General features: G+C 35.5%; 1 protein-coding gene across 4 annotated transcripts in view; it reads right to left on the bottom strand.

Moving 5' to 3' along the window:
• Nucleotides 1-17,871, bottom strand: part of DENND5B (DENN domain containing 5B) — a 214,270-nt gene that overhangs the window by 57,379 nt on the left and 139,020 nt on the right. For all 4 annotated transcript variants that reach the window (XR_009356769.1, XM_059185891.1, XM_059185889.1 and 1 more), the window contains 3 exons: nucleotides 12,261-12,797; nucleotides 9,684-9,915; nucleotides 5,011-5,161 (listed from right to left, as the gene is read on the bottom strand). Coding sequence is in view for 3 of the 4 variants with exons in the window: in XM_059185891.1 (XP_059041874.1) it covers nucleotides 5,011-5,161; nucleotides 9,684-9,915; nucleotides 12,261-12,797 (920 nt within the window). In the remaining variant the exon portion in view is untranslated. The remainder of the gene's footprint in view (nucleotides 1-5,010; nucleotides 5,162-9,683; nucleotides 9,916-12,260; nucleotides 12,798-17,871) is intronic.

The following is a 17,871-nucleotide window of genomic DNA, read 5'->3' on the forward strand; positions in this document are numbered from 1 at the left end:
TTACCATCTTCAACAGTGTCATGAATTCTTTTTTTTTTTTTTTTTAATTTTTAATGAATTCTTTTTTAAACAACTTTGAAGCAGATTATAAATACCAGCTGATAAATTCATATAATAAACAAAGGGGAAATATAAAGTAACAAATAAAATGTACAAAGACCTGGAGGCCTTAGAAATAGCTATGTAGCAAAAAAGGTCAGTGAGAGACAGTAAATTAGGGTTACTGGACAGGGGAGTTCAAATAAATAGTAAAAATAGGAAATACCAGCTAATGAACTTATTATAATGAGTAAAGAAAAGGAGTAGAATACAAACGGCAGAACAATTCCCTTGGCAGGCAAAAGTGGAAAAGGCTTTAGGTAAAGGAAAGGATAAATACTAACTTACATGATACACTTAGCATCTCACTATACATGCTGTGGGACAAAATGCCTTATTTTATTTTCAAAACAGGGATATGATCATCTGCTTAAGATAATTACTATGAATAAAAAAGAATTAAAAAAAAAAAGAAAGTTACTATGAAGTCTACACATTCCTGGTGTTGTTAAGGAATTAATTTTTCTTTTCATTATTAAATCTCATTTTTATCAAAATTTCTATTTTTATCAAAGATGATCACATTTGTTAAAATACAAATGACTGCTTATTTGCTTTGGCTTTGTAAGCAGCATATGAAATTCTAACAGTTGATCAGCCATTTGCAGAAGCATGGTTATACATTTCCTTATGAAGGAATGAGTTCTTAGTTCTTTTTTCTTTCAGACTAAAATCTACCTGAAAATGTAATACTTGGGTCTCAGTCTAAAAATGAGAGACCTTGGGGTTATATACAAGATTAAAAGCAAGAAAACAAGGCAGTAAAATTTAAAGTTGAAATCTTCCCTCCTTAATGCTCCTACTTCCCCTTTCTGCTTCATTTTTCTTCACAAATCTTATCACTATTAAGTTATTTATTTTACATACTAAGTTTGTTTCCTCCTCCTTAAAAGCAGGGATTTTTGTTGTTTTGTTCACTGCTAAACTCCCACTGAATAGGACACTGCCTCACATACAGTCAGGGTTCCATAAATTTTTGCCAAATGAACGAATGAGTAATCTAATGCTATTAAAAGGAAATAAAAACTATTTAAATACTAATATGAAATAATTCAAACAATTAGGGTATTTTACAAACGCAGGAAAAATAAGTGAACTGATGATTAGTCTATTCTGATGGAAAATTCTCATTTTTGAAAAACGGAACATTATATCCAGTACCATCACCTGGAAAGTTTGAACCCCATAATGTTCAACATCTCTTCGAGAGTCGTAAGCTCCACTGATGTAATTTATAGCACTCCTTTTCCAAATATGTAAACGGATACTGACTGAAAATTTTCCAGACCTCTGGGCTTTATGAATGAGAAATCATGAACATGGTACCTGGAGTATGGAGACCTGAGTTCCACTGCTACCTTTGCCAGTAACCCAGGCTCAGACTCGTACCAACACATAATAATGCCACTGTCTTCAGGGTTAGGCTATTTGACCTCAACTACGGCTTCATGTAGTTCTTCGCTGGGAAGATGTTGCCTACAAATCTCTTGCTTCTCAAGAGAATTGTTCTATCTTCTTGGGGGCCACCCTTTTAAGAGAGTCCAGTTTAAGGCAGAAAGTGAGGTATGTGAGGGCTCTCTCATTGGGGAAGATCTTGTTACATTGAATACCAGAACGGAAGTGGCATTGAGCCCTGAATTTTCAGAAAGCACTTAAGAGATCAATGAAGGCAATAAAAAAGAATTAGAATTATGCCTTTTGACCTAAATGGCCCAAACTGAGTAAGTCATATTATGGTTCTTGAAAGGTGGCTTAAATGTGTATTTCTTTCAGATCACTTGTGGAACTATGTATTACAAAATTTTTGGTACTTACCTCTCTTTCCCATAGTACACATTTATGTTCAATATTTTAGGTCATTCAAAATTTCTTGGGGGCTACCAAACACAGTTTCCAACTCCAAAAGTAACAAAAGGCATCTGTCACCCGTTTTGAAGCAACTGGGCCAGACGGTATGTATACATGGTTTAACACTTAAAAGAGCTTGAGCCTCCGAATCAGCAGAATTAGGTTCAAATCTTAGTTTCAACACTTCCTAGCTATTTTAGTGATCTTGGAGCAAGTTGCTGAATCTCTCTGAACATCATTTATAAAATGGGTAAAACAATATAGGTTTTATATATAGGGACAGGTTTGTAAAAGGAGCTAATGTACTCAGAGAAGTCAGCAGAGAAACCAGTATAGAACCAGCTTAATATTAGTTATTATTATCAGCAGATCAACTCTATAACCATCCTCCTGTTGGCGTGGAAAAGCCCCCATTGGCAGGAAATGTATATTTGGAAGCAGAAAAAAGGAAAGAAGAATAATTACTTTGATGCACTGATGAAAATTTCTAAGTGTTTTTTTTTTTTTTTCTTAAATAATATGTATTTGACACAGAGAGAGAGACAGCGAGAGAGGGAACAGAAGCAGGGGGGTTGGGAGAGGGAGAAGCAGGCCTCCCGCTGAGTAGGGAGCCGGATGCAGGGCTCTGATCCCACAATGCTGAGATCATGACCTAAGTAAGCGTAAGGCAGATGCTTAATGACTGAGCCACCCAGGTGCCCCAATTTCTAAGTTTTCTGACTGACATCTGTTAAGGGGTATATATTTATGATGATAAATATTAGACTCTGAAAGGAAAAGCAGCAGCAATGTAAATGGTACTGTAACTGTTTTCCTTAATCCATACACACCACTTACTCCCTTTTGATGTGTTTGGTATCACAAAAGCTTTCTCACATTTGGAACTAAACAAATCAATTATTCTAACACATTTAAGAAACATTTAAAGGATCACCTTCAGCTGGAAAATGGTAAGGGGTTCATTCCTTTCAGGTTATTAAAAATAGGGTATTAGCAGTACAAACACAAGAATACACAAATACTGCCACACATACATGTACCCCCAAGAAACTCCAAATACCACACTACCTACTTCAGAACAGTGTTTATCAAATTAAACCAACTCTTACCATCACTTATTATATAGATAACTTACTATGTTTTCCTTTTCCCTGACTAACAGGAAAACACCTGACAAACACCTTAGGAAATAAGGAGGCAAGTACCAAAAATTTGCAGGTTTAGCAGTTCATCTAGAAAATAGAAACATCATACTTTTAAACCATCTTTTGAGAACCTTTCCATTACTTATTTAATATGGGCCTTTTTTTTTTTTTAAAGATTTTATTTATTTATTTGACAGAGAGAAATTACAAGTAGATGGAGAGGCAGGCAGAGAGAGAGAGGGAAGCAGGCTCCCTGCTGAGCAGAGAGCCCGATGCAGGACTCGATCCCAGGACCTTGAGATCATGACCTGAGCCGAAGGCAGCGGCTTAACCCACTGAGCCACCCAGGCGCCCTTTAATATGGGCCTTTTAGATCAAGACATCATTCTACCTCCTTTTTATTCCCCTCACTGATTCTCTATTACTTTCTGAAAATTCAGGTACCTCAATGCCACTTTCATCTTGTGTACCCAGTCTTTTACTTCAGGCTTCTTTGCCATAGCCTGGCTTTTTCCTTTCCACCTCTGAGCCACTTTTGTAAGGTGATAGGTATTGTAGAATATTAAAAGAATATTTTCAGGTGAGAAAGGGGGAAAATGATTCCAACCTGTCCAAGGTTCCTGGTTAGCGGTTAAGCATGAACTAAATTCCACAATTATTGCTTTCCGATTTTAAGCTCTTTCTTTGCAGCTTAACTGTGTTTCCCTTTAATACCTTCGTATCTTTTCTTGTAAAATCCTCTTTTATTCCTCATTAATAAAACACTGTATTCACTCAAAATCAAGAATTCCCTTAAACCCAAAGAACTCTTTTTTTTTTTTTTTTAGGACTCTTTTCAATTCTAATCATATTCAGATATTTTCTGAATGGAATCATCTACCATAAAGAATGATAGGATTTATCTTTATTTTTGATTGTTTTGTAATTTTTGAACTTGATACTTAAAAAGTACAAAAGTGGTGTTATGGGTTGAAATGTGTCCTTTCCTCACACACTCTCCCCTCCATGATATGAAGTCTTAAACTCAATACCTATGAATGTTACCTTATTTGGTAACAGGGTCTTTGCACATGTAATCAAGTTAAGATGAGGTCACTAGGGTGGGCCCTAAGCCAGTAGGACTGGTGTCATCGTAAGAAAAAGGAAATTTGGTCTCAGATATGGAGGGATATGAAAACAGAGACAGAGACTGGAATTAGCACTACTAGAAGTCAAGGAATCCCAAGGACAGCACAAGTTGAAGAAGCAAGTAAGGCTCCTCCTTTAGAGGTCTTGGAGGGAGAATGGCCCGGCCAACATCTCAATTTTGGACTTCCAGCTTCCAGAATTGTGAAAGAATAATTTTTTTTTTTTTTAAAGATTTTATTTATTTATTTGACAGAGATCGCAAGTAGACAGAGAGGGAGGCAGAGAGAGAGGAGGAAGCAGGCTCCCTGCTGAGCAGAGAGCCTGATGCAGGGTTTGACCCCAGGATCCTGGGATCATGACCTGAGTCGAAGGCAGAGGCTTTTAACCCACTGAGCCACCCAGGTGCCCCAAATTTCTGTTGTTTTAAAAGCCACCAAATTTGTAGTACTTTGTATAGCAGTCCTAGGAAACTAATACAGGCAGTGAAAATATAATTTTTAAAATTCTATTAGACAATATTAGCATTATACTTAAATAGTCATTTAAAGTGAAACTACCCCCAAGTGTACATTACATTAAAAAGGAAAAAAACCTCTAGTCTTTGGATTTTTTACATGATGGAATTAAAAGTCAAATACTCATATTCCAAATGAACTGATTTGGCCTTTGAAGAAAGTGATCAGACTGATAAGGTATTTAATGATTAAAATGCCCCATTAGAGCTGCACAGCACTGCACCCTTCACTTATCCCTTCAACCCATTGCTCAAGTGAAGAAAGTGCTTGCTTACTTGTTATTAGTTGGTCCTGTTGCCAAGACATCAGACTGTAACTTTGGAAAGAACCCTTGCTCATATTTGCCTTGACCAATTTTCATATCAAGCAGATGTGGGTGGATTGCAGTGTGATCCATTTTCATTAGTCGCTGCTCAATTGATTGGGCTATAAATTAAATTTATAACAAATTAGAGGCATTTCATTGGCTAAACCTTAAAACAATGCTTCCTCCAGTCATGCACCAAGGAATTCATTCTTTCTGACATTCTAAAATAGATTTTTATAAAAGCTCTTGAGAAATCACTGTAATGTTAAGTATAAAAAGACTAATTTTAAGTGACTATTAGATGACTAATTTTCATGTTATATGCTGCCTCTGTCAAAAGCTGGGCAGCAGGGTTAAAAATCTATAGATTGAAACAAGTTTCCTTTCAGTGGGATATTCAGTATTTTAATACATCAATATTTCAATGGTAAATATTTAAGAAAAATATTTTCTTAATGAAAATATGGTTCTAAGTACATTTAAGAAAATGATGGCAAACAAAATGTTGGCCTTGAACTGGAAGACAGGGAAGGAAAAGCAAGAAGAGTAGCCTTATATTACTTTACTTCTTTGTACAAAGACCCATTAAATATCCATAGTTTTCCATTTGTAAACACAAGAAATGGTTAAAGTTTATTACTTCATTTTTAGCAACAGTCACATTCTCATTAGTAGGAGTCATTTAGGAGTGTTTATTAGATCAAGAGGGGTAATGCAGAGAACTGTAAAATAAGCAGGCATTTAGAAAATGTCCAGAGGATAAGAAACTGACTTTTGAAGAATAAATTAGGCTGAAGTTAAAAGATAAGAACTACTTACATTTCTATTTTAAACCATTTAAAGTTAAGAGGATATCTCAAAGACCCAAGAAAGAGCAAACTATTTCTGTAGTAGAAAAATCTGATCTTAAATGTTTTTATGAATTGAGTTTTTAAGAGAAAATATATTCATGAAGCAAGACTAGGTTTTTAATCCTTTGCCTACAGATTACTAAAAGGAGAGAACAAGCAGTAATTGTTGTGGTGTCATAAACAGAACACACTCTGGGAACTGCTAATCTTGGGATTTAAAAGAAGTAAAGAGGTATTTTTATAAGTATTTCATGGAACCAGTTTATTTTGCCCACTTCAATATCAGCAGATTGAGTGCTGCTGGTTATTCCCTATACATAGTCTTAAAAACTTTCTTTTTGAGTGGAGAGGGGTCCGTCCATGACATATTCCACACCTGTCAAATGAACATGCTTAATACCATCTTCTGTGAGATTCATGCTTCACCTAAGCCAGTTCCTTGTGCTTGATGACAGCATTAAGGGATGTTTTTGCAGGTGCCACTATTACCCTCTATGGCTTAAACTTCACAATATTAGCTACCTACTTCAAACTTCCCTACTTTTTCCTTTATAATTCACATGAATTTATTCAAAAACTTCTTCAATTTCATTTTATTTTTAATGTGTAACTTGCAACTTCTCTTAAAACATAGTCCATATGGTCTATATTGGGTGAAAGAATGCCATGTTTTAATGTAAAATGGTATTTAATTTTCAATGATGCCCTCTGGCTTTCCACAACCCTATCCATAGTCTCCGTGCTTCCTAATATTTATAAAACACTTAATTAACAGATGGTTCAGGCAAAATAAAGCTTAGATTCATGGCACGGAATGGTCTGAAGCCCCTGCCAATTTTATGTTCCATGAAATACTACAAAATTCCATCTCTGCCAATGAATGCTTCTGTTTTTATGAAAGGGGGAAAAAAGTAGCTTCAGTTTTTTCTGCTGGATTTAAAATGACAGAGAAATCCATCTGATATTGAATTATCCTTCTTTAGTCAGGAAGCTTTTTAAAAACAAAAAGCATGATTCAAAATAAGTTACTCTGGGGTTTATACTGAAGATTGCCATAGGGAGCATAATGCAATGTTACTTTTCAGTAATTATACCACCAGTGAACACTGAACATTTAGAAATTATTAAATGCCTGCTTTGAGAGGTCATGGGCCTGTTAGATTTTCAAGGGTTTGTGCCAATACTCATTTTATGTGATTGGTAAGAAAAAAAGAAAAACTCTGCATTACTATCAACTTGTCTTTCTGCACAGAAATCATGAGGTTCTGGTGCCACAGTATCAACAGCAGATAGCCTCTGCCTAAAGAGTTCACCTGCAAATCAAAATTCTTTTTAGTTAGAGGCAAAACAAAAATAAAAGCAAAATAACAAAGGACAAAAAACAATAAAAATCTATACAAAACAACAAAATGCCAATCTCTATAGTTTTTGTTGTGGGGGGTGGGTGGGAAGAGGATAATTTTACCTAATGAAAGAAATAACTGCACCATTTATGGGGGATAGACACAGTTACAGCCAGCTGCCTTTTACTTAAAAAAAAAAAAAAAAAAAAGTCTTTGATAAATTAGGTTCCTGGGAGACTAAGCTTTAGCTTAATCTCATTTTCATATGTTAAATCTATAATGGTATATTTTCAAGAGTATTATATAATTTCTGTGATGAGAGTGGGAATGTCAAACTTTTTGAGAGGCTGACAAAATCTATTTTAACTGAAAAGATTTTCAGGAAGCACACAAATAAAGGAATCAGTGCTTAGCTCTATTAAAAAAGTTGTTAGGAAGGGAGGACTGAAATTTTCTTAACAAAGCATTATCTTATTCACATGGCTATTAAAGCACTGAAAGTCATACTATTCTCTGGATAGGCATAGACAATTTCATTCATTCCACTTCCTCACTTTCCAGAAACACAGAGGTAACTGCCACTTCCGAAGGGGCTCCAAGATCTACCCTCGTATGTGGGAATACAACAGTATGATGTTTCAGTGAGTTATCAAAGAGATCTTTTAAGACTATATAAAGACATCATTTACATATTTCTTTCCTTGAATATGTTATAACTACAGCATCACCACTCCTGTGACTGATCTATTTAAATAAAGTGAGAAATGCAAGCATGGAAACAGAGCAAGAAATTCTTTCCTGCCTCTTTTTCCCTCCAGAGGAAAACTTGCTCAAATAGCTTCTGTATTAGAAAGGTGAAAAAAATTGAAAAAAAAAAAAAAAAAAAAGGGGGGGGTGGCACTCAGGTGATGGGTATCAGTTTTTCTGGCAAAGAAAGTGTTAGTAACAAGGTATAAACATATAAAATTGGGTGGATTGGTACACTTCACATTTTTTTAAAAAGATCTTATTTATGGGGCGCCTGGGTGGCTCAGTGGATTAAGCCACTGCCTTCGGCTCAGGTCATGATCTCAGTTTCCTGGGATCGAGCCCCGCATCGGGCTCTTTGCTCAGCGGAAGCCTGCTTCTCTCTCTCTCTGCCTGACTCTCCGCCTACTTATGATTTCTCTCTCTGTCAAATAAATAATAAATAAAAAATCTTAAAAAAAAAAAAAAAAAAAGATCTTATTTATTAAATTACTTGTTAGAGCACAAGCAGGGGGAGCGGCAGGCAGAGGGAGAAGCAGGCTCCCTGCTGAGCAAGCAGCCCAATGTGGGCCTCGATTCCAGGACCCTGGCATTATGATCTGAGCTGAAGGCAGACACTTAACCGACTGAGCCACCCAGGCATCCTACTTCAAATGTTTCTTTACTAAATACATTTAATTTAATGTTTAATGTGGTATTAAGGCTCCAGGTGCTAGAATTGGTCAAATCTAAGTTCAAATCATGCTCCATCAATCACTAGCTATGCAATCATAGCATGTTACCTAACCTCTCAGCTTTCTCAACTGTAAAATGAGGACACAAATAAGACAGAAAGTAAATGTGCCTATTCTCCCCCATTGTTAAGATAAAATGCAAAATGCATGTAAAACATGTGATACGATATTTGGCACATAGTAAGTATTTGGTAAATATTGGCTATTAATATGATTATTTATTTAATGAACTATATATATTACTGCCCGACAAGACTGGTCAAGACTCATGATCCTCTAAGGGAAAAACTTTAATTTGAGTACAGGAATCTAGAGATTTAATTTCAGTAAGTAAAACTATTAAAAATTAATGGCACCACTAAAAAGCAAATATACTGTCAAGTAAATTAGGCAACGTCTCAGATTTATTACTTTAAATTAATACTTATCTTTCCTTTAATGAAGAGAAAAGAAGTGAGAAGTAAAAAGGCAACATAAGCAGCAAGAAAAATTTTTATTTTTTCAATTAAGGCAATAAAAGAGAATAAGACAAAATTCACAGCAACCTTATGATTATATTTCATTCAATTTGTTACTGCTTCTTCCCCCTTCTTTCCTTCTTTTTTCTTTTTTGGAGTGTAAAGAGCAGAGGGAGAGAGAAAGAATCTTGAGAGAAAGAATCTCCACGCCCAGCATGGAGCCAGACACGAGGCTCAATCTCAAGAACCTAAGATCATGACCTAGCTGAAATCAAGATGCCTATCTAAGCCATCTAGGTATCCTTGTTTTTTCTAAGATCAGAGGAATGTCACATAAGAATGGAATGGATATTAACTCATGGAAACAAAACTACAGAAAGCACCTGATACAGTATAAAGGATTAGCCATGAAGTCTAAAACTGAAAACTAACTTTTGGTTTATAAGGCTAATAATGTGTAAAAAGAAACAATCATGGATTTTAATTTTAAAAGGCATGACAAATGTACCTGCTTCTTTTAAAGTGCTGCATTTCTGATAAATAGATGTCCTCAAGGTGGGCGCCCTTACATTATACAGTCTCATCTTCTCAATCCGAGAGTCAAAGACCCGAAGCAAAGAATCCTTCTCTTCCCACTGAGACATAATTTTATTATCAATAAAGGTGGCAAACATCTGTGTTTCAATGAAGCGTGAAAGAAATGGCAGGTAAGGCTCAGGCTGGTCAGAGAGAAAGGAAGCCTGTAATGAGATAATTAGAAATTATTAGTGCAAAGTGACTATCTTAGTACTTTGTGATAAATCTGAAAATTTGCTGGTGATGTCTTTTTAAAAAAAATTATGTAACATGCAAAACTGATGCTAGATATTTAAAAATCTCAAAAAAAATCCCTTCTTCTAAATTCATGGAATTTAGGTTGCTTAGGCCTTTAGCTTGAACCTTTCAAAATTGATTTACATTCTGGTACTCGTGATCATTAGGTAGAAAAGAGGGTATCACTAATGAAAGATGGTGGATCAGTTACTGCAATATCGTCAATCATCCTCTTCACTTACCAGGAATTTTTGACCCCTTTCCCAGTGAGCTGTGATTTTTTTTCTGCTCACTATTCCTAGCCTATGCAATATACCTTTGAGTCATAAGGCACTGATGTGATCAATGGATACAACTGAGCTAAATAAGCAATAACCTTACAAAAATCATGGAATTTATGCTTATGAGTGAAATCTTTGTCAATTAGATGTTTTTCTAGGTCGACAACACAGTTTGAGACTGATGGATAAGTGCTAATTCAAGATCAAACTCCTGCCAGACCTGTGCTGATTAAAGAGTCTGGGCCTTAACAACTAAAAAAAAGGTTGCCTGAAAAACCAACCAAAGCAAGCTGAGCCTTTGGAAAACATGTACAACCAGCTGCATTTTCCTGTTACCAGCTGTCAGGTGCATGGAATGGTTCAGTAAATAGTGATCAGTTCCTAATTCAAAGTGTTTGTTTTTCTGTGGTTCTTCAGGTCCACATGTTATAGGAATTCTAGTCACAGTCTGATATTAGCTGAAATTTGGAAGTAAATTACTATTTTAGCTGGTGGGTTGATTCTGCTCTTCACTCTTTTGAGTAGGTGCAGTGTGGCAGAAACTAGAAGGCGAAAGACGTAAGGGTAAGTTCTGACACAAGATTAGTCTCCTTAATACTCATTGGGCTAGCATATGTATTTTTCATTCTAAAACATAGGAAGCCTTTAAAAAAGTTCCTTATAGAAACCCACTTATTTAATCTAAGTGTCTCCACAATTCAGATGTATTTACATAAATCCAAATAGCCAGCTAAAGGTTCACAGTAGTCTCTAAAAATCAATTCGCCTCTTCAAAAGGTATTTTATTTTATAGATAAATATCAATTTTACTTTTTCTAGAGCAAACACCTCCCACCCTCCCCTTAAATGGGCCAAATATCTGACTTTTGATATTCAGACCCTCATGGACTACAACACTTCAGTCAGCAAAGACTTGGAGGACTAGTATGTGATAGTCCTGTAGATTTTCCTAGTGAAAAATGAAATGATTACAAGCCTTCTGGAATCCACATGAAATTTTCATTTCTCTAGTGGTTATATAAAAAGAATTCCATTTATAGTCTGAAGCTACATAAAGATTAAGAAGGAAGAGAGTACCAGCGCTCAATTTAGATAAGAATTTGAATTGCCCCAAGGATAAATCATGAGTATACACAGATTAGTTTTGAGTAAGGTGGGAAAAAATGGTTAAGCTTAATAAGAAAGGAAAACCTAGAAGCAGGAATACATTTGGAGAAGTGAAGGCTTCTTAATTAAAGAAGTTTTCTCAAATATAAAATGCATCAGAACTTCCTCTGAATATAGAAACTTCAACTCAAAAAATGTCTGATGCAATCAGAAAATAATCTTTGATACTACCCACCTTTACAAAAAAGTTTATGAATATTTACTTGTCAGAGACTCCATAATTGTAGATCAGCCTCTTAGAATACATTAGCCCCTCTGAGGTCTTTCATGACACAAAGCTACCATCCAGCAAAAACCCATAAGGCATTTTAATAGCAGTATGATGATGCCCTGTCACTCACAGGAAAGGACTGCAATACACCCTGACCTGAAGAGTTAATGCACTCCTCTAAGTCTTTTGTCTGGAAAACAAAAACAAAAACAAGCCAAAAAACTGGTGGATATGATCAGAGAATCTGCCAGAAGACTCTATAGTAAACCTTAGAAAGAAGCTTCAACTTCAGCAGGACAATGGGAAGCCAGTGTCATTTTCTGTCTCCCTTTCCCACAAACTTTGGAACAGAATCTTAAAGTCATAAAACCTAATTCATTCACTTTTTCTCTCTTTTGATCCTAAGATGAGGTAAAACTGTCTTCTGAAACTAAACTGTTATCTTTACATGGACAAGTTGAGATGTCATCATAGGATGAAGACAAAATATAAGAATAAGTTTTTAATGGGAAGGGAGAGAGGAAAAAATATGTGGTTAAAAAATTTAACAAAACCAGTAAGACAGCCCACTAAGAGCCATAAAAAGGGAAAGGAAGTGGTTTTTTTTTTTTACTTTGTCAAAGTTCTGCATTTGTTCTCGGTTGGTCAGCCAGGATTCCATGTCCTGGGCAGTCTGAATCACAAACGCTTCATAATCTGCAAACATCTGTGTAAAGCGGTTAGCAAAGACCTCACGGAGCTGCACGTTGAGCTGGTAGTCCCTTAGTTCTGCCTCTTCACACTGCAGTTTTAAATCCTTTTCTTTTTCACTCAGTGTGGCAGAGAGGTCCATTTTTTCCACAGTCACACCGGTCCGCTTGGCCAGAGCTTGGAGGCGGGCTATGGTTTCATTGCCTTTCAGTAACTCATACATGCTGATGTTGTTAGTGGAGACATTACCATTCTTCTTGTCATTAACCAAGTCCTTCAGAACCAGATTCTTCAGTTTTGTGGCACTCTCACTGCAATGGAGGCTACCCTCAGGAGGGATCCCAAATTGAAGAAGCACTTCAGAGAGTTCCTGGATAAAATCCATCTTATTGGGGAACTGTGGAAATTCTTCAGGCAGTTCAATAAAATGGTTGTCAATATCCACAAAACACAAATTAGCCTGAAAGAAAAAGTAATACAAAGGTTTTAAAATTACATTTTTATATCCTAAAATATTCTTGCTATTAGAAACAAAATCATAGATTACATGTTACCTTTTTTTAAATGGAGATATAACTGATATATAACATTTTGCTTCAGGTATGTGATTCAATATATATTATAAAATGATCACCACAGTAAGTCTAGTTAACATCCACCACCACACATAATTACAATTATTTTTTTATGACAAAAACTTTTAAGATCTTACAATGCCTTTTATGTTAGCTTTCTGAAGGCTAAGAATTTTTATTCTTTAAAAATAAATTTCTTTTTCCACCATTTTTTCCCTATGTGAGTAATTATTCCATACCATAATTAATAAAAATGGGTAATTTTCTCTGGGTCTTAGCAATGTGTTATCATCTGGACATGATTCTGTAATATATGACATCTCTCTGGCATTCCTAAATGAGTAAAGGCGCACAGAGTTGTAATAACTTAGAAATAGAAGGCACTAGGTAAAATGAGCACTGGCTGAATCCAGTCAGAACTTTCTATGCCATTCCACTGCTCTGACAACATTTGTAATTTAGAATTAACAATAATTGCTAAATTTTAGCAGTTGTAGTCCCCTCAAATGGGATGAAACTGGCAAAGAACAATCCAATTCACAGAATATCCACAAATTTCCACCCTATCCAAAATTAGCTTCAACCTCTTAGCAAAACCATTTCAGAAGTTATTAGACAAACAGCAGGAGGCAGAGAATGATAGAGATAAGTGCTTAGACAATTACAAATGATTACTCCTTGAATAATTAAGAGTTGATTCTGGAGATATTTTTGAGTTGAAAAAAAGACAAAATAGAAATCAGAGGAAAATTTTTTTGAGCTTGCTTACACTAGAGATTGTGAATTTATATAGAATAAAAGGACTTTTAAATATTTTCTAAGTAGTTAATGGACAATTCAAGGAGCCAAGTACATGTATGAAATTCTCATTATCCCTCAGGTGTGTGATTATAGTAGACTCCAAAATAACACTGTACTTTTTCTGTTCATACTCTCTTAACCAGAAAAAGGCTGTCAGTGTAAAGGAAGACTGTGCTCATGGACTGTGGGAGGATGGGAAGCCAAAGGTATAGCCCATCACATAAAGTTGATCCTGACTACATTAGTGGCTGGACACAGGGCAAAGGGTAAAAGTTAACCAATAGAATAGGAAGTTTCACTTCGAGTTTCCCCTTCTCTCCCACAACCCTGCCACCCAGGTCAGCCAGGAGACAATTCACACTGCCCTTTGATCCTGTGTGGCAACATAAGGTGAAAAGAGGAGAGCAAACTGTTGGGTTTTTATTTTTCTCTTTTGATCCTTCCTTTTTATGTCAGATGCTAATGCACAGAAAGTACAAATTTCTGTATTTAGCTTAATCAAAACTCCGTATTTCCCCCCCATCTAAAAACAGAGAATCAACAATGCTTCTTCTCAAGCCTGAAGTGATTTCTGAATCCAACTCTTTAATTCTGCAGATGCAGAAACTGAGGCCCAAGAAGTTAGGTGATTTCCTAACACCTGTTCCAGGTAAGCACCCTCAAACAGCCTGGTGGCTTAAAAGATTTTTTTCTATTTTCTTCATCTCTAAGATCAGCAGTTTCCTCTAAATAAAATAAGAGATGAAGTCAAATCTTTCTGAAGACAGTACTGCTGCCTACAGCCTTCTTTTACGTATCTTTATATATGTATCTCTAGTCTCTAGAAAGCAGGATGTGTTGAAAGGCTTAGGGGAGAAAGTAGGTCACTATAATTCAAATGGATGATTCAGTATCTTTAAAAATGGAAGAAAAAAATTAACCAACTTGCTAATCTAAATGTTAGCCAACCAAACTCCCACCACTTACATTTTGTACTGTGTCTCCTTCATTAATGCCTTCCTGCTATCCTTTTCTATCCTTCTTCTATGAAAAAACACTACATCTGGGAAATTTTAAAGCGTGTTATGCTCATACAATTACTGCTGAGCTGAAAGGGTAGAGCAAGGTGGATGTTCCAGCACCACACTACTGACCTGGCTTCAATGTTCCCATGAGTCTCTGATACCTCCCCGTGACTGCGTAGATGGGCCCATTGGGGCCTTTATTATCACAAAATGAAAACAGGGTTAACTTGTGTTATGAAGACTTAATGAAGAAAACCCAAAAAGCCTTTTTTCCTAAAACAAAGAAGTCCATACAATCGGGCATTTGGATACGTCACTTTTTAAATTTTAATACCATTAAACTAAAAAATAATCAGAAGAGCTCAAGAAATTTTATATACACAATAAAAAAAACCTTGACTCTCAGTTTTACATTGTTTTAGGACTATTTCTGTATCTTAACTGATCAATGCTGCTCACACATTCATGGTAAGTTATCACTTCTAGTTAAAAATGGAAAACATGGGCGCATGGGTGGCTCAGATGGTTAAGTGGCTGCCTTTGGCTCAGGGTCCTAAGATCGAACACCACATCAGGCTTCTTGCTCAGTGAGGAAGCCTGCTTCTCCCTCTGCCTCTGTTCCCCCCATTTGTGCTCTCCCTCTGTCAAATAAATTAAAAAAAAAAAAATCTTAAAAAAAAAAAGAAAAGAAAAACATTCCCTTAATGGAAAGGCAACAAAGACTTGAAGTTCAATCATTTCTTCTGCCATGAAGCTTTCCTATGTCCCTACCCTAAAGGCATTCTGATTTCCTCTGCATATATATTTAGTTCACTCATTCCTCTTATTTTCTCTTTTTTGGAAAGCAGAAATTTTATCTTATTTAATGTCTCCTACACTGGTAGTATATGAGACAACTGTATGGTGAATGAGTAAGTAAGGCTCAAGGAGATGGTCATTTTGTGGTACCCCAAAAATGTACACAGGAGGAGGAGGTATCCAGGTATGTGAGGCCAGGGCAGCTCTTTCCATGCTTAGTAAGGGATATAGTTTTTCAAAGGCTGAAGTTAAACTGGCAAAGGGTAAGGCGGAAGAGAATATGTAAAATATTCCCACAGACATAAAATACTCTTATTCTCACAAAACCAACTGAGGGTTGTTGGGGGGTTGGGATGGTAGGGTCAGGGTGGTTGGGTTATGGACATTGGGGATAGAGTGAATGATGTTGAATATGTAAACCTGATGATTCACAGACCTGTACCCCTGGGGCAACTAATACATTATATGTTAATAAAAAATAATTTAAAAAATAAAGAAAGAATGCTTCTCCAATAAAATAAAATAAATTAAATAAAATAAAATAGTCCTCTAGAATCTCAGGGTAAGATACAACAAAAAGAAAAGTGTAAAAGCATTCTAATTTAGTTTTTTGATTTTTTTTAAAGGTTTTATTTATTTATTTGACAGACACAGATCACAAGTAAGCAGAGAGGCAAGCAGAGAGAGAGAGAGAGAGAGAGAAAGGAGGAAGCAGACTCCCTGCTAAGCGGACAACCTGATGCAGGGCTTGACCCCAGGACCCTGGGATCATGACCTGAGCTGATGGCAGAGGCTTTAACCCACTGAGCCACTCAGGCGCCCCTAGCTTTTTATTTTTTGCCCATGATATACTATAAAGATAAGAATGGGAGAAAGTGAGGTACAGTTCTTCTCAATTCATCCACAGTACTATATCTTTTACCATCACTTTCCCCACCCCAGCCCCCCAAAAAACAATATAAAAAAATGGCTACCTGTGCCTATCATTTTAGAACTATGGGGAAAGTAAGTGGGTGGTTAATTATAAGTCTATGCACTTAGTTATCTAGCAACTAAAATCATGCCTTCTTAAAATAATCATTTTGTAAACTTATCATTTTCATAACTATTCTAAGAAACCCTGTCACTATTTTTACTTATTATTTTATTTTACAGTTTTCAGGGAAAGGAGAGAGGAGGTGAATATTATGAGTGAGTATAATTAAATCACTTTTTAAAATGGCTATTTTTATACTTACTTCTTCTCCAAAATTACGTGAAGTAGATTACTTCATCTCATTGTAAAATGTTACAAGCACAAAGTGGTATGTGTGCATTCTAAAGATAAACTTAAAAATTCTGAATGCTCTTGCAGCAATGTCTGTGATTTTCTAATTTTTTACTCATTAAACCAACACTTCAATAAATGTACATGCTCATCTATTCAGAGAGTCAACTGTTAGCATTTCCTTCTAAAATAATGATGTACTAACATACATACAGAAGCAATGCTTTTTCACAGCTGACCCAGGTTATTTCCTGTTATTCTACTCTCCAAATAGATGGGCATGTACATTTATTAAAGAGTGTGATTTAATGAGTAAAAAATTAGAAAATCAGACATTGCTATAAGAGCATTCAGAATTTTTAAGTTTATCTTTAGAGTCAGAGAATACATGCAGATATGGAGAGAAAAAGATTTCCCAATTACAAAAATATCAAGCGGGCATTTAAGAACTCTCAGTTTGTAAAAATGGAAAGAATATTTGTACACCTAAACATATTATCTTATAAAAATATCATTTGGTTGATACATAAATAGACCAGATACTCAACAGGAATCTAAAACACCTCACTATTTAAGTCCTTAAACTTAAATTGCATTTAAAATATATACAGCTAAAAAAAATAATAAATAAAAGATAGATATAGCTATTTTATTTCTTTTTCCTTGAAAATTTAAAGGATTACTTCTTTGAACCAACAAGATACTTAGATTAAAGAGAAAGCGAGAGAGTTCAGGTAATAGAGAAAAGAGATATAATGGGGAGGCAAAAGCAGAGAACATGCATAAGCTCAAAAAGAACAAGACAGACTACATATGTATTTTATATTATCTGAATCAAGCTATTTTCCCCTGAACAAAAATGTTAATTTTGGGAGGGAAACATTCACTGGAATAAAATAAGCAATGAATGATTACAGGAATCATTGTCGGGTATAATGGCTGTGGCTTAGTGTGTTATTTTAAATTCACTTATTAAAATGAAAACCTCTATGGGAAATAAGAACAAATAAAAGCAAAGCAAAGCATGAAAGATTTTATTAAGAAAGGTGCTAATTAAAGAGCTAATAATATAAAGTAGTTAACTACTTA

The sequence above is a fragment of the Mustela lutreola genome, chromosome 8 (genome assembly GCF_030435805.1).
Source record: "Mustela lutreola isolate mMusLut2 chromosome 8, mMusLut2.pri, whole genome shotgun sequence".
NCBI lineage: Eukaryota > Metazoa > Chordata > Mammalia > Carnivora > Mustelidae > Mustela > Mustela lutreola.